Below are 17,092 nucleotides of genomic sequence, written 5' to 3'. Positions count from 1 at the left end.
TAGCAGTCAGGAAATGATGTCTCTCAGAAGCCTGTCAGAAACAACAGTTCGGAAACCTGTGGTGTTGTTAATAACTTTGTATCACCTTTATACCCAGAATCCTAGCAGGTATGAGCCAGAGAATTACTATAATTAGGGCAGAAAAAGGAGTCAAAAGGATTTTGGTTTCTAATTTCCTATAAATCACAACAAAACCCTGAAATAACACACTGTTCCTTTGCAAAATAATTTACCCTCAAAGTAATGAATTGCAGATCCTCCTGGAGAGCTGGGAGGGGGAACACCACGTTCAGGACTAACCTGAAACATCACACAAAAGTAACAATTTAAAAACCATTCAAACATTTTTTAAAATATTCCAAAGAATGGTTCATTCATCGTATAAAGCAGCACAGTTTCAGCAAAACTAACGGGAACTATGTATTGCTTGGCCTAACTTCTCAATTCCAACCAAAAATGGGAAGTTAAAATGAAACTAGATCAGTGCTTTTGACTAAACAGACCAGAATGATGACTCCTACACTGTATGTAACTATGCTAATAAAAATCTGTGGTTTCAAAACCAGCACCTGAATGCAGTCTTCCCCTAAGACAACAAACAGCTCCCAGTGAAACCCGTGAGAGCTCACGTAGCCTCAGCATTCTGAAATCTTTAGCCATTAAATGCCAATTTCCCAATTTCTCAGATCACAACAATTTTTCATGAGAACAACACAAGTAATAGGATTTGACAGTTGTTCCACGTGAAGACTTATTAGTATAGTTGTTGGTTTTACTGTCATGAATTCTAATACTCGGAAACTATAAAGTGATTTTGGACGTTAGTTGCAGAACCAAAGATGTGTTAAGAGACTCTGTGCCTATCCAGGCTTAATGCTTCTGAACTCCACCAAGAACATGAAATCATCTAAGCATCAACTCCAGCACAGAACAAGTCATACAAACCTGTGAGATGCTAGATACACTGCTAGCCTTTCTCTTTAGTGTTCCTTCTTGGCAAACAGTGAGTAGAGAACTGGGAAGAATTGATCTGAAATCATTAAAGGATCGTCGTCGAATTCCTTCAAGTTCTTCTGGAGCTCTCAAGGAATGTGGGGGAATTTTTGGAAAAAGCTTTGAAATGAGAGCCTCCTCTGAATTGCTGTAGCGACCAAAGGCTCGAGAAATTCCTATCAGACAGGGTACTGCATACTTGCATAAATATTCTGGAAAAGAAAAACGCATTTTACAGTATACTAGCAGTTACTTAGAACTTCCTCTTTATGGTTTTGCTACCACTTCACTGAACTGTTCCAGCCTAATGTGCTTAAAAAAAGACTTTATTTGTGCAAGTAGAGGAAAAAAACATTAAAGTATTGCAAATTATCACACTTCTCCTGCTTCCACATTTGCCAATCAGCAACAAACAGAATAAAAATGTGCTAAGTGAAGTTGAAAGAAAAAGCTCTTCCCTTTTCAGGAGTGAGCCTCATAATCAGAAAACAGTTCAGAGGACAGGAGTTATAAATATAGTAACAATTTTAATAGTACCTTTATCATGCATTTGTGGGGTCTGGCACATTCCCAGCAGGAACTGCATTACTTGTAGAACTGCATCCAAAACCTAAAGTCATCAAGGCAAACATATAAAACTATCTTTTGGTAAAGAGGTGTCATTCTCTTTTACTGGATCACCACAACAAATACAGCCTGTAAATATTAACATCAGTGTATCTGTAAACAAGATTTGTTTTAATGCTGCGTGATTAAAAAGTATATTGTCCTCACTGATCTTACAGAGTTTCTTTTGTAAATTCTGCAGTTACCTGGTATGTAACAGCAAAATAAAATTGCAGCATTCCTAACATCAGTATCAAAACTTTAATTCTGGGCTCAATGACTGATACCCTTTGACAGCTAGAAGTAACAGCTGACTTACGAATATCTTCTAGATATCGGACTATTAATTAACACAAGCAAGATAATGCAACAGTACACCTTAGAATCACAGAATTGGTGAGGTTGGAAAATATCTTTGAGATAACTGAGTCCCACCATTAACCCAGTACTTCCACGTTCACCACTAAATCATGTTCCACAGTGCCACATCCACATGACCATTGAATGCCTCCAGGGATGGTGCCTCAACCACTTCCCTGGGCAGCCTGTTCCAATGCTTGATAGTCCTCTCAGTGAAGAAATTTTTCCTAACATCCAATCTAAATGTTCCTTGATGCAACTTGAGGCCATTTACTCTTGTCCTATGGCTCGTAACTTTGGAGAAGAGACCAATAGCCACTTTGCAACAACCTCCCTTCAGCTTGTTAAAAATCAATCACTTTGCAAGAAAGGAAGCAGCTGTGGTGTATTCTTCTCTAAGTATTTGTCAGTATAGCAGCACTGGAGAATAGAGTACTACATTAGCACAAACTTTAAATAAACTCTACCTGTTCTCTGAGAGATGCATCCCTGTAAGCAACATCTGATAACAACGTTACCAAGCAGAAGCTGAAGTTTTCTGCCACTGGAAGCAAGCCTGCAAAGTAACAGACAGAAAATAAGTTACTTAAGCACCCTTAGAGAAAAATCAACATAGGAAGAGGAAATAACAAAGCAACACAACATAACTGATTCCCATGTCTCATGGTTGAGATACACTTGTAGAAAAAAAACAGTATTACATACAAAATTTAGGTGCACACTCTAACCATCATCATTCCAGAATGAAATGTTGAAATAATAATTTTAATTAAAAAATTAAAACCTTTTCCAGGCTTTCAAGCAAATAAAAAAAAAAAAATCTCTTGTGAAAAAGTATCCTTATATTTAACAAGATATTACAGGGGGAAAAAAATGAAGTAGTTTAAAGAGCAACTAAATATCAAAGCTAAAAGCAGAATATACAAATTTTGGGTTCCAGTCTCCTGCTCTAACTACTACATGATCTTCTCCAATTCAGTGATATGATATACTGAACTCAGAATTATTTTGAAAGTCAAATTTATCACAAAGCAGTCAAACAAGAGAGCTGTGACCTATTCAACTTTCTCTTTGGTCCTAAAGGAAATCAATATTAAAGGCTGTTGAGTCAGGAGCTAAGAACCCAGCAGGACCTATCACCATGCCTTGTACCATACTCTGAGTAACATTTGTTATTTCTGTTTCCCAGATGGCATTGCATAAGAACGATTAAAAAGCCCAAACATCACCTCTGCTTTTCCGTGCGTTGCTTTCTTCTATCCATTGGACTTTGGGAAGACCCTTCAGAAGCCGGAGAAGGTAAGGGACCACGTTATCTTTGTGCTAAAGAGGAAAACAGTTTTTAAAATGGGGAAGAAAAGCTGAATTGTGTCATCTCAGTATGTTCCAGAGATATGAAAAGATATTAACCACAGAACTCCCTTCTAATTCCACATTTTTATTTCAACATAGGCAAATGAAAGTGCCATAAATCCAATCCTTTCATTCTAGACAACAGTTCATTCTCTACAGAAGCTGGAGGAAAAAACATTCCAGAACAGTAACTGACCCTAAACAATTTATTAGTTTACAGCAAGCTCACAAAATAATTTTAAGGTAGATAGAAATCCAGTGCTAGTCATAATTCAGTACATGCCATCCATCCCATGGCCATATGTGAGTCACTCAGCACATCTGTGTGACACTTCATCTTCCTAATCTGCAAATGAAAGGACAGCACTTTCCTTCCTCATAGGGTTGTGTTAATTAATACTAACTACTGGTTATCTCATCTTTTTATTTTTATGGATAGTAAATACCAATTTTTCACTCATTTAACAATTACATTTGAATTAATCCAAAATCTTTCAAGCTAAATAGAGTTAGCCTAAGTGGGAAAAATACCTGAAGGTCAGACTCAATTAGAAAAATTCCTAAAGCGATAACGGCATCTCTGCGACGTTCATCTAACTGGAAAATCCCATGGAAATCCACTGGACACATACAGAGCAGTTTTTGTACCTGAAAAACAGTGAAGAGACAAAACAGTGAAACAAGACCGAAAGTGTCAAAACAATCCAAAGGAACAACAGCACACATGTTAAAAATGTCCCTCCGTTAGCAGACTTCAGGAAGGCAAATAGCTCTCAAGCTTGTCTTTCATGGAGCAAAGCTGGCTGTCATGTCTGTGCCCTAGACCATGCCAAGCAACACGCTGGGGTAGCACTAATGCAATTGCAAATATTTTCACAGCAGAAAAATGAGTTGCCAGTCTGTGATTTCAAGACTCATTCAGACCTCCTGTGTTTGAAGTGGACAGTCATATTTCCATCTTCTGGAAGACAGATGGCCACATTATCTTCCTTTAGTCATCAATGACAGCATCTAAGGGCTAGGAAAGTGTGATGAATGACAGAAACAAGAAAAAAGCAGAAAAGTCTCAAGTAGATGTCAAACTTTTTAACCATGGGTCGACTTAAAAGTTTTCTTCAACATTTGATCAATCAAAAAGCTTGCTTTGACATCTCAAGAAAACCTCTGAAACTTTTCAGATCATCATATTTACAGAGCTCATTCCTGAACTCCTGCTACAATAAAGCTTTTCTTCCACTAATTCATTAGACATCTTGGATGTGCAAGACATATGCAGCAGGTAAATACATTTACTCAATTCCTGTAAACAAAACATGAGTGGACAGAGCTTTGGTTACAGCTGCACCAAATGTCTTCTTCATACACAGCACTGAAAAACAAACTGTTGTATGACTTTTGCTCAAATCCTCTCAATATAATAAATTAAGTTTCCAGAACTACTATTTTCTCACCACTCACTTATTAACCTCACTCTACATCTGCAAACACAGACTGAAAGAATGTTCCAAATCTCCAAAACACTTTGTTTTATTATGGGACTGTTAAGAAAGGAAAAATGCAACAAGCATAATGTCTTCTTTATAAATGTCTTTGATTATTACTATGATATTACTTAAAAAAGGACTGTCATAATAAATCCCTGTCTTTGAATGTGAAGCTACCTACTACTTAGATAATTCTTTAAAAATTCTGACCTTGAAGTTTCTAAATCAAGAAACTATTTCCCTAGATGACTGGAAGAATTTACCAGATGCTCAGGAATTTGAGATTCTGGTCCTTAAACTGCCAAACCTCACAATGACAAGACCTGTAACACAACACAAATAATCCCATTGCTCAACATAAAACACAGCAGAGGAAATGTAAACTTTGGAAAGTAACTTTTGATACATGTGTCTCACATCAGGTTAACATTTGCAATAATGAGTGAATAACTTTAGCTAGATACAAACTGATAATATCCTTTAACTCTTATTGTAGTCTCTCAAACTGAAAAGGGGGAGGGGGAAGGAAAGAAAATCAATCCCTGGATATTAGTGAACCAACAGCAAGGTTTAGAAAAATTACTCACAGTTGGCTGTCCAACCAACGGTAAATTTCCAGAATCAAGTAAAGAAGCTTACAATAGTTGGCCAAGAACAAGATCTATAGTTTTCATCAGCATAGAGCTATGCTTTTCAACAATTCAGTCACCTTTCATTATTGTGTAAGGCAATTTAGAAGTTCCGTCACTTCATGCCAACTCTGGAAACACCAGACTGTCCACCTTCCTCCGCCTGATCACACCAGCACTGGAGTCCCATGAAGTAGGGTCCAGCAATAGGGATCCACGAGTGGAGGCCCAGACAAAGATGCCCCTGTCTAATTTTACATTCAGTACAGGTTTATCTCAACCAGGCATATTTAACTTTGAGCTGACTGCACCACTTGGTTTTAACCAGATAGATGGAGTAAAGCAATCTGCCCCAATTAGACTGACCCCCAGCAGGAGAGCAACCATCCCGCAGGCCACGGACGCAGCTGACATGCATGAGCCTACTCCCACGGCCACAGGGCAGCAGCCCCTGAGAAGGACACACCAGTCCCAGCCTTCCACAGGTGCAGCCACAGCCTCCGCGGGACCAGAGCACAAACCTACCCACGGGCACGCGTGCTGGTTCTGACTTCCTTCCCACGCGCATCACAGGACCCCACTCATGACAAGGCCAAACAAGGCGGCCCGGACATCCCCCCACACACACACACAACCATGACCCGCCACTCTCCCCACCCACGCGGTACAAATGTTCTCCACAGGAAAGGCCTCATACTGCCGCGCCACGGCACCGACTCTTTCACGCGAACTCCCATCACAATCCCCTCACGTGACGCCTCTCTGCCCCACACAGAAGCAGCTCCCACGCCTGACAGCCCGATAGCTTCCAGAGACGCGGCCCCCACGCGAGACAACCCATCCCCCCCCGGCGCCCACACACGCAGCGCGCCAGGCGTAACGGCCCCTCCTCACCCACACAGACGCGCGGGATGCCCCTCACCTTCTCCAGTGGCGCCGGGCACTGCACCGCCAGCGACCGCGCCAGCGACAGCACCGTATTGAAGTAGAAGCCGCGCGCGGTGCCCACGTTGCTCCCCCGCCCCGTGCCTCCTGAGGGGGCCGCGGTCGCCACTGCTGCAGTGGTGGTGGCTGCGGCCGCCGCCGCGGCCGTCGCAGCCGTCGCAGCAGCCGCCGCAGCCGCCGCAACTGCCGCGGCCGCCATGTTGCGGGGGAATACAAGGAACCGCTTGCCTGTCGGCCAGCCCGCTCCGCCCCCCGCCGCGACAACAGCGCCTGCCGCGGGATCACGCAGCGCCCATCCCACCGCAAAGATGGCGGCGCTCACAACTGCCTCACTCCAGCAGCTTCCCCGCCCTCCTGTCGCTCCACCCCCCACCCCCGCAGCCCCACTCTACGGACGGATCTCTATCCTGTCTCCGCTCCTTCTCCTCTATCCCCCTCCCTTCTGCCTTGGTCTCTCAGCAGCTGCTTCTTCCTCCAGTAGTGTTGGAGCGCGCTCGCTCCGCCCCGGGGGTGGGGGAGCGCGGAGGGTTCCGCCCGACGTGAGGTGTCGGCCTCCGGGCGGAAGGAGTGGAGAAGGCCCGGGCCTGAGGTGGGCTGAGCGGCGGGGCAGGCCCGGCTTGGTTTGGCGTCTGTGAGGAGCGAGGACTGAGCGCCCGGCTGCCTGAGGCGCTACTATCGGACTCCCACTTCGCGACCCGCTGTCGGCGGCACCATGTCAGTTTCCTCGAGAAGCTACAACCCCTTCGCCGAGGAGGAGGATGAGGAGGCGGTGGCAGCGTGGCCGGCGAAGGGCAGCGGGGAGGTGAGCGGTGCCGAGCGGCAGAGGTACCTGCAGCAGGAGGTGCTGCGTCGCTCCGCCGCCACCGTCGACAGCACCACCCGCTCCCTCTCGCTCCTCTACGAGTCCGAGCGGATCGGCGTGGCCACCTCCGAGGTGGGTCGTGGCCCTGCAGGGCAGCGCAGCTCGGGAGACGGGGCGGGGGGCAAACAGAGAAGGGAGCCTTCTCTTGCTGGGGCTGTTGCCATGTACCAACCCCCGGCACCGAGGGACCGCGTGTCTGACTTAAACTTCCTGATTTAGGAATGTGTGTCTTTTTCCCTTTTCCTTGTAAGTCTTCTAGAACTTCTCCTTTAAGGGCTCGTCAGCTTTTCGGAGACAATGTATCCGTCCGCGTTATCGCAGACTGATTTTTCTGAGTGGAGGCTGTTTGATTTTTGAGGGAAAAACCCCAGCTCAATCCCCTCCACCTGTATTATACTGAGACTAGGACTCGGATATGTTTTCAGCTGCTTATGCCAATTTTTATCTAACTAAAAAGTTTAGAAATAAAGAGCCTGCCCTGTTAGTTGTTTGTGATGTACTCGCTTCATCCAGATTAATCATTTCCTTCATTCTTCTACGCCTTGTTCCAGAATAGGGTTTATACTTGGGAGACATCACTCATAAAGGTCTTGTCCATTGTGTCACCTGCTAATGGGATGTTTCCTTGAATGCAAATAATGTGGTTGCCTAAATTAACCCAAGAGCATCCATAAGCTGCAGTGAGTGATGATGCTGGGGAGGATTCTTGGTGGCATTTCTGCAAACGTGGGCCCATGATTTGTTTGCCCAGTAAAGCACAAATGAAGATTAAAGAATTTCAACTTAATACAAGGCTCATAATAAAACTTAAATTGTAGGAGTTTGCTGCCTTACTGAGGGAGGCAAAAAAGAATATTGAACTAGAATTCACCAAAGTTTAAAAAGAATATGAACCCAAGTTCTTTATTTTGCGCTAGTGCTAGGTGCAGGCAGCTTTTCTGGCAGAATTAATCTTTAGATTGCTTTGGAATAGTGTTTCTGCTGCCAAAATATTAAATAATAATATTGTATAAATGAGATGTCTAAATGTCTAAATTCTGCACTGGTAGTACTAGCTAAAAAAAAAAATTCCTGCAGTATATATATTAAAAAATTTATTTCCTTTGTTTTATTCTGTTTCTAAATTATCAGGAACATCCCAGTAATGTGAAAATAGCATCTCTTCCCCAGTGCAGGAGTCATTCACAATTAAAAATAGTTCTGCTTGCTCATTTTCCTGCCATAAACCTTTGCATTTTCACTACATTAGCCATCTAGTGCTGTGCTTCTTCCATCAAGAAGAGATACTAATGTCAACCTGACAAAAAGACCAATACAGAAAATTCCTGGATACTGGTTTTTGTAGATGTGAGGATCCTGGCATTGTGTAGGGATGAGGATTTTATTAGCTGGTTAATGCTATGGTTGGCTAGCAGTGCTTGATTGAAATGCACTGGGAAAGAGGCATGAGTGAAAAAGATATATGCCTTTAGAAGTAATTACACGGATGAAGGTACTCTGTTATTTTTTAGTGTGTATAAATATGTGTGATGTTTTAGTTTATCTTGGCTTTTCTAGCTTATCTTTTTCTGTCAATATCTGTTAGGAGCTTGTACGTCAAGGAGAGGCACTGAAGCGCACAGAACAGATGGTAGATAAAATGGACCAAGACCTGAAGACTAGTCAAAGGCACATAAATAGCATAAAGAGTGTTTGGGGGGGCTTGGTAAACTACTTCAAAGCCAAACCTCCAGAGAACAAGCCAGAGCAGAATGGAACCCCTGAATATTTTGCTAGCAGTAGGTAAGTAAAGCATTTTACTTGGGACTGAAGTCCCATGGGATCTCTGACATATCACCAAAAAAAAAATCAGAACTTAAAAGATCTGTTGATTCTGTCCTGAGATGGTGCCTAGCTCCCTTTTTGCTTCAAATCTGAGACAAATACTTTTACTTTGTAGTGGGTAAGAATAACTTTGTAACTGTGGGAAATTAGTTCAATCAAGGACACAAAATTACATAAGTAATTGTTCAGACTCTTCTGAATTGCCCTGCTTACTTCAGTCTTACCAGGAAATCGCAATTTGTAGCATTGATATGCTTCCACTTAAATAGTATGTGTATTTCTCTAGCTTCTACTAAGAGCTGTAAATAAAAATTAATTGCTGTGAAATTACTGTGCCCTGCAGTACTTGTCTCTCTTCAGCTGAGAAATTTATGTAAAAGCTGGTAATGCTGCACAGATTGATTTCCTCCTTCCCTTCCCCCTCTGTCCTCCACTACAGAAAAGGAAAAGGTTACCTCCAAGATGGAAGATACAGGTTTGGTTTTGTTACCAGAGTTTCTATATGCTATTTTCATCACTAAAGCAACTGGTTCTGCTTTCACTGAGGACAAAGGCTAATAGTTTATTTTAAGGGAACATTTTGGTCAGATCTAACACATTTGCTTTTCTTATATAAATTTAGTACCTGTTCTTGTTTAACAGATTCAGAATGAGGCCCGTGATCCACAGGAATGTTTTCTTTTTTATTCTCCTTATCACTAGGTTAAAAGAAGCAATGGTGTCTAGTAAAGAACAAGAGTCAAAATACCAGGAAAGTCATCCAAATTTAAGGAAGCTAGATAATTCAGGTTTGTTAACTTTTATTTTACACTGAATATCTATCATCAATGTGGAGCAAAATTGCACAGTAACGAAGGCAGAGACTCTTCTTCAGTCTGCCTGTCTGCTTACTTACATTGCTGCTTAATATCAGGAGATTTGTATCCCAGCCTTCAGGGCTTTTAATTCCGGGGAATTGTTTCCCCTAAAACTCTTTATACCCATACTGAAGACATAATTTTTTTTGTACTTGGATACAGATTTTATTTAGCCTTTTCTATGGGGGATTTATTCTATATCCACTAAGGACCTTAAAAGCATCCAGTACTTAGATTTGTACAAGGGGAGACTAGAACTAAGAATTCCCACAATATGCAGGCAGCCTTGTCCTATGTTTGCCCCAATGCTAACTTGCATGTTCAGAGGCTCTCCCTTTTAACCATAATTTGTCATAGTTTTCAGGTTTTTCCCTTGTGATTTCAGACATGGATTATAACCCTTCATACTAAATGCTTTACTTGATCTGTGCAAGAAAGCATACAGGGTTTGGTGTTGCTTTCCATTCTCACAGGGCATTAACTTCTGTGGTGACTTATGTACAAAGGAACTGTTCCTTTTTAAAGTGAGGCTCAATTATTTAGTAAGAGTGAGAAAGCAGCAGGGTATCTTTATAGTTGTAGTTCTGTAAGCTAAGAAATGCTTTTTGGCCACATTAGCCTATATTCTACTCCATGCAATATTAAAAGTCTGCCCAATAGAGGGCAGACGTAACACTCTGGAGGCTTGACTTGAGAATGCCAAGTGCTGGTAGAAGTTACCAGCCTACTTGTTTTTTTGGGTGGGTGGTTGTTTTTTTAATTCTCTCTCTCAGCTACCTAGTAGAGAATAATTGTAGCTTAGAGAGAATAACTGTAGCTTAACTGTTCATCCTGAGGGGTGCACTATAGATACTGGCATTGTACTTGTGATACTCCTGTTAACTGGTTATGTGACTATATGACAGTTGTAGTCAGACTAATTTTTAATAGCTGTTCTATAACTTTAAAGCCTTTTCTTGATAACTTTTAAAAAATATAATATTCTGTATTTCATACTCTTAACAGACAATGATTTCAGCAAAGCAGATTTAGTTTCTTCAGTACAAAAAGATTCTTATCCAAAGAACCAACACCTGCGAGCTTACCACCAGAAAATTGATAACAACTTGGGTGAGTGAAAAAAATCAAAGCTGTTTGATGTTTTGATTTTAGGATCTTAAGCCAGAGAAAATGGTTAAGTAATATATTGCCAACAAACACTTTTTTATGTAGTTGACATGTGAAATTTGATTTTAAAAGAAATTGCTTGCATTCTACATTTCAAAACTATCTACATAGTGGAATCCGAAGTCTAACTCAAACATACATTATTTACACGGTAGAATGCTGTGGGATGTCTGTGGGTAAACTGCTTGCAAATATTAATAACAAATCTAAGTTAGAAATGCATTTCATGTGAAATTAGCAGGAAACAAACTGGCTCGGAGACCTGGAGTAGTATAAACCTATTGTGTAAACTGATATGCTCTTGGCCTCAACTCTTCTGCAAAATGCTTGTGCTTTAGACATAGGTTTTTTTTTTTTTAATAACATCCCTCAGCAAAGTGATCAGGGAGGAAAAACATCACACCAAAATCATGAGTCCACTTAGATCATATATTGACAAGAAGAAAAACTCTCTTAGCAAATGTGAATATGGTAGCACATCTGTCATTTGAATGAGTAAATGGTGTTGAAGTATCCTGCAGTACTTGCATTTAGGATATGAAAATGTTTACTTGAATCATCCTTTGAGTGAATTATCACTGGGACAAGCAGGCTGATCCATCCATTCTGTAAAGTCTTATTAAGCAGGTGTTGCTATTAATAAGGAAATACTGCTTCAAATTGACATCCAGATTATACCAGTGTGGACACTTGCTACCTTACTACATATTTTTCTAAAGCTTACCACTTACATTCGAAGGTGCATTCAGCTTACCTAACTGGAAGTTGAACTTGGATATTAAACTGTGTATCAGGTTAGACCCAAAGAATTTACAGCTTTATGCAGCTTTTGAAATAAATGTTTTGCAGAAAACAGAATTGAAAGGCTCTAAATACCTAATTTGTGAATTTACTGTATTTCTCTTATTACTTCCCAAAACTGTTCAGCTGACTTTCTTTGCCTTTGTTGTGTAGCATATATACAAATACCTCTTTGCTTACGTGTCACTTTTTACCTGGCCTAGAAATAAGAAGTTTAAAAGAAATCAGAAAGGGATAGATCAAAGAGAAATAGTCAAACATAAGAGATAATGGAAACACGTTTGTTCTACTCCCAAGCTGGGCAAAAAGTTCAGAGCCTAGGACCATTTATACCAGTCACACCATAAAATAGTTTCCTTGTAACCAAATTAGAAAATCTGGAAATAGGAATTTTCCATCTGTGTTAAGTAACTGCATAAATCGTCAGTGTATTGCTATCTCTGCATGAAGCTTAAAAATACCCAATTGAGGTGGTGAGCATATTGTGTATACTGAGCTGAGAAGATGTACTCAATTTTCAATAAAATATGGTTTTTTTAAAAAATAAAGTACATGTCAGAACATGCAACTTCATAAAGATCTGGTTTGGTTTGAAGCATCTGTAGTTAACTTGTAATGCAAAAAAGAAGGAAGTGATTATTTTTGCTAGTAATGTGGTAGAAATGTTAAAATATCAGAGCTTCCGCTAGTGAAGAACAGTCAGACTTGAGCAGGTATAACTATCATTTTCCAGCTCAGGGTTTTGTAGAAGAAGGAATCCCAATAGTCCCCATTTAAACATTATGCTTTATACTGCTTTGTTTCCTTATGGTCGGTCTCTTCATTGACAGATGAGATGTCTTCTGGGTTAAGTCGCCTGAAAAACCTAGCTCTTGGTCTGCAGACAGAAATAGAGGAGCAAGATGATATGCTGGATCGGCTAACAAAAAAAGTAGAGACACTAGATGTCAATATTAAAAGCACTGATAAAAAAATCCGTCAACTTTAAAGGATTTTTAGAAGTTTTTTTGTCCACCAGTTCTTGGATGTCTTATCTCAACTGATCTCTTAAAAAAGCTTAGACAGCGTCTGTCTCTGGCTTTTTTCTGATATGTTATTTTGTTCTCATTAAAATTGCATAATCTTAAGTGCAACATAATACCTTAAATTTCTTCTTAATGTACATGGGAAAAGTGCATGCTGAGTAAAACCACTCAGCACTTGGTAAATGCTTTTGTACTGGATACCATACTTAACTGTATAACTGTGTCATGTGCGTGGAGGAATTTGCAATCTACAAAGCTTCACTGTCCTTGGCCTGGGAACTGTGATGGGAAAAGTAACTTCGTTTTGCCTGTTTTGGGGAGGGGGCAGGGGGAACAGAATGTGCTTCTCTGTTCAGAACAAATGTTGTTAATTCTGTTTACCTACAGCTATTTTAAATTCTTGAGGAAAAAAAATGCTGATTTCCAGCTGTAAAAATAATTGGAAGTGACTATTCTCTGGAATTTCTGGGGCTTAAGGAATGAACTGTTTTTTGGAGAAGCTGTAAAATATCAAGGGTGTCATGCAGTAATGATAATATCTTGTGCATGTTCCTTTTTCTAAGATGATCTTTGCCAAATGTTGGACCCACAAACTGTGGGCTTTGTTTGGGTCACTAAATACTATCACCTTTATAGTATTTTCAGTAAAGACCTCTAAGGGTGTCGTGATCTGCAAGAAAAGTTGATTGACAATGACCCAAAAAGTCTGGGTAACAAAGTCAGGACTTAAGCATGTGTGCTTTTAAAGATTCTTTTGTAGAAATTGCCATCTGCTCTTTCTCAGCTTATTTAGTTAGGTGGTTATTTGACAAATAGCTTCCATTTTAGAAATGGAGAATTGGTCTATAATTGCACAAATGGATCATAGGAGATTGTTATTTAATTTAACATTTATTTCAAATATAAGTAGGGATTTAGCAGATGCCATGTTTTCTTAGGTAATGTGACTGTTCTAAAGAACTCAGCTATAGTTCATATACTTCTGCATTGACTTAGGTATGAAAAGTTCCTGAAGAAAAGCTCAGAAAGGGTTTTGAGTCTTCCACATTCAAGTTGAGCATTCCAATTTGGGGGTTTTTTTTTGTAAGTATCACTGCAGAACAAAGCAATTATAGTTCTGCCCCAGCCTGAACACATGACAGTAAGAGCTTGCAGTTTGTCTTGAAAACAAGCCAGTTATTTTGGTTTGGAGAGGCCAAGGGACTTGTCACTACTGCAATACTCACTGTCACAGGTGACAATGAGTGTTAGTAGAGATAGTTACTGTTTTGAGCTTGTGGCACCTTATCTTATTAATTTAAGGAAGAACTTGGTGTTTAGGGCTATCAAGCTTGTACCCTTTATGATATCAGATTCACACCCTCCCTCTTGGCTTTTTTCAAGGGATTTGTTACATTGAGCTCACTTGTTACAAAGTACACCCACTTGGTAAAGAGATAAAACCTGAGCCTTTCTTGGTTTGTCCTGTCTCCTGAAAGTTCACTTGGAGAAAAACACTATAAAAGCTGTGCATCTTGGACATGGTATGGGGAAAAAAATATTCCTAGGATTACTAACAGAGTAGAGTTGTGAGTTGGACTTAAGGTGAGCTTCTGTTTCTCCTTAAGTTACTGATTAATTGATTTCAGTCCCTAAAAATGTGATTTGCAGGCACATAAAGCTTCAAGAGCTATTGAGTACCTTTAATTGCTTTTTAGTTTTCACTTTTTCTCTTTTATGATGTTTGGAACCATAAAAAAGCCTCTAAGTATATACTATGATTAATTCTCTCTGTTAGAACAATGGTTGGTATGTTTTAGCAAATTATACAGTCTGTTTTCAAAATGTTAAGTACCTTGGTGAAGGAAGATTGGAAATTTTATTATACCTGGTTTAGTTTCTTCTTTTACTTTTCCTTTTAACAAAAACAGTGAAAGGACTTGTATTTGTTCTTGCCTCAATGCTGGTTAAAAGAAACATGTGAATCTCAGAATGTATAAATTCTCCCTAGAACAGAGAATACAAAAGTTTGCACAGTAATTAGAAACACTCCTTTTAGTGTGAAATCTGCCTTCACTTATATGCAGCTGTTACAAATAAATGTTTTCCAAAGTCAGACTTCAACTAGAATGTACCCTAAGACTTTCTGCACTAAGTTATGTATAATGGAGGGAAAATGTAGTTGGAGGACCTAGTTGTGTTATGTGTAATAAGAAATGTGGAGCTTGAATCCAAGCAAAAAAAAGTGTTGATTCAAGAGTGAAATGTGGTGCCATTCTGATGTAAGCTATTCCATCTTTTTAGTCGAAATTACTTTACAAAATCTCAAGTGTTTGGTTAACATTTTGTTGTATTAGCCTTATGAAATGTTTACTGTGTCCTGGATATCTTTGCCTTTAAAAACACAGGCAGGGAAAGGGAATAAAAAAAACCCCAATCCTACTTCTGCTTTGAGAACCTTGTTATCCAAGCAGACTAGAAAACTGGAATATCAGCCATGGAGAAGTTATACAGAGGTTTGACTTCTCATTTCTTCTAATAATCCCATTCACTGTCTCAGTAATTTGTCAGTTGTTTTGTCTCTGTCTTTACTTAGGCTTTCCTGCTCTTTATTTTTTGTGGTTGGTTGGTTTGTTTGTTTGTTTAAATGGCCTTGTTTTAAAGGATTATATCCCACACTGGATTTGTTTTGTGGGGAAGAAGAGATTGTGCATGGGTAAAAATAAATTTATGCTACGAACTGAATTCCCTTTCTCAGCTTTCATACAGATGCTTTGTACTGATAAAAAACATGTCTAACTGACATGAGGAGACAGTACTATTTTGTAATAGTGTTGAATTTTTTTTGCTCATTGTAATAACTTTGTCCTGTTGAAAGGGGAAATTTAAAGGAAAAAACTCACATGATTTTTACCTTTCCAGGAAATGCTATTTCACATGTGTTATGAAGGACTTATTTCAGTAGCTTCTCTTATTATTTTCTGAGAGTTTTATTTCTTCTTGGATACTGTTAAAAAACTTACCTTGTGTAGGGTATACAACTTTGAGAAGAGATAAGCTGCTAAGGTAAACGATTTTGCCTAAATACTTTCATAGGCATAGAAATTGATGTCTTTGCAGCAAAATAGCTCTGGATAATTTTATTTGTTTGAGTAGAAGCTTAATAGTAAGGTCAGAAAAAGATAGCAAAATCGTCTTTATAAAAGGTAATTTTCTTGCTTCTCCAAGTTTGCTAATTTTGAAGAGGTTTTAAACACTGCAAAGTAGCATAACCTCTGTAACAGATATAAAAAGGCATACTCTAAAAACAGCAATGAAAAAAAATTGGGAATAATCTGTGTCTGACTACTAGATTCTTAAGAGTATTTGATTTTAAAATTTCCTGAGCAGTAAATTACATGGTGTAACACATGATGCATAGCTGAGTTTTAGTCTGTATTACAAAGATGTGGTGTTGTGTTGAACTCTGTTGGCCTACTGAAATTGCTGGGACACTGTAAAGTGTTGGGTTTTTTTTAATGTGAAATTTATCTGAGATATTTTGCTGCCTAATAGTTTTTGTGAAGTGATGTCATTTGTTAAATGCTGAAATAGAAAATACTTTCCAACCACTCTGCCTTCTGAACAAACAGATTTTTGTAGGCATTTTTACAAGCATAGCATCGTATGGAGGATAAGTGTTAACTTTGAAATATATGGGGCTTAATTTTCAAAACACATGGACACAAATACTGTTTAGTACTTTAATTCTGTGGCACTAGGTATAACACTTTTTATATACGTCAAATTGAACTATCTTTCATTTAAATGCTAAACTGGACTGTAGTTTGGCAATTCATCTTACCATTCACCACTCATGTAATCCAATCTGATCAATAAAGGTGCTTATTGATAATGGAGAGGTTTGCATTTATTTCCCAAAATTCTTTTAGTACAAGTCATTGACTTTTTTCCACCATAATAAGACCTTGTAAAATACTGGACCTACTTTGTAAAGTTTGTGCCAGAATGGAAATAAGTTTGCAGCTGGTGGGTTTTGTAACATTAATTAGAACATATTGTATCACGATATGGAAAGAAAGATGTTCTTTCCTAAATGACATAATTACAGTAATTCAGAGATGGGTTAATTTTTGTTGGTACATGTTTAGAAAGATCTAATGAACTAAAACTGAACTGCAACATTAAGCAAAGTGCAGGTGAGAAA

At 39.4% G+C, this 17,092-nt stretch overlaps 2 protein-coding genes across 6 annotated transcripts in view; one reads left to right on the top strand and one right to left on the bottom strand.

The window, feature by feature from the left end:
- PI4KA (phosphatidylinositol 4-kinase alpha) overlaps positions 1 to 6,590 on the bottom strand; it is a 62,595-nt gene extending 56,005 nt beyond the window's left edge. For 4 of the 5 annotated variants that reach the window (XR_009819952.1, XM_062010399.1, XM_062010400.1 and 1 more), the window contains exons 1-7: positions 6,348 to 6,590; positions 3,844 to 3,960; positions 3,189 to 3,282; positions 2,427 to 2,515; positions 1,531 to 1,603; positions 946 to 1,205; positions 234 to 300 (exon numbers count right to left, since the gene is read on the bottom strand). Coding sequence is in view for 4 of the 5 variants with exons in the window: in XM_062010399.1 (XP_061866383.1) it covers positions 234 to 300; positions 946 to 1,205; positions 1,531 to 1,603; positions 2,427 to 2,515; positions 3,189 to 3,282; positions 3,844 to 3,960; positions 6,348 to 6,569 (922 nt within the window). In the remaining variant the exon portion in view is untranslated. Of the gene's footprint in view, positions 1 to 233; positions 301 to 945; positions 1,206 to 1,530; positions 1,604 to 2,426; positions 2,516 to 3,188; positions 3,283 to 3,843; positions 3,961 to 4,236; positions 4,254 to 6,347 lie in introns of those variants that run through there. The other variant, XM_062010403.1, reaches the window with a different exon arrangement.
- Positions 6,591 to 6,612: 22 nt separating this feature from the next.
- On the top strand, positions 6,613 to 16,780 carry SNAP29 (synaptosome associated protein 29). The gene is made up of 5 exons (XM_062010406.1): positions 6,613 to 7,304; positions 8,818 to 9,014; positions 9,759 to 9,844; positions 10,919 to 11,023; positions 12,712 to 16,780. The coding sequence occupies exons 1-5, from the start codon at positions 7,083 to 7,085 to the stop codon at positions 12,867 to 12,869; spliced, it is 768 nt and encodes a 255-aa protein (XP_061866390.1). The 5' UTR covers positions 6,613 to 7,082; the 3' UTR covers positions 12,870 to 16,780.
- The last annotated feature ends 312 nt before the right edge of the window (positions 16,781 to 17,092 follow it).

The sequence above is a fragment of the Colius striatus genome, chromosome 17 (genome assembly GCF_028858725.1).
Source record: "Colius striatus isolate bColStr4 chromosome 17, bColStr4.1.hap1, whole genome shotgun sequence".
NCBI lineage: Eukaryota > Metazoa > Chordata > Aves > Coliiformes > Coliidae > Colius > Colius striatus.
This window is presented reverse-complemented; position numbering and strand designations above follow the sequence as displayed.

Coding starts and splice junctions, on each gene's coding strand:
- SNAP29 (XM_062010406.1), top strand. CDS start 7,083: ATGTCAGTTTCCTCGAGAAGCTACAACCCCTTCGCCGAGGAGGAGGAT. Junction 9,015..9,758: donor GAATATTTTGCTAGCAGTAG/GTAAGTAAAGCA, acceptor CCTTATCACTAG/GTTAAAAGAAGCAATGGTGT. Junction 11,024..12,711: donor GAAAATTGATAACAACTTGG/GTGAGTGAAAAA, acceptor CTTCATTGACAG/ATGAGATGTCTTCTGGGTTA.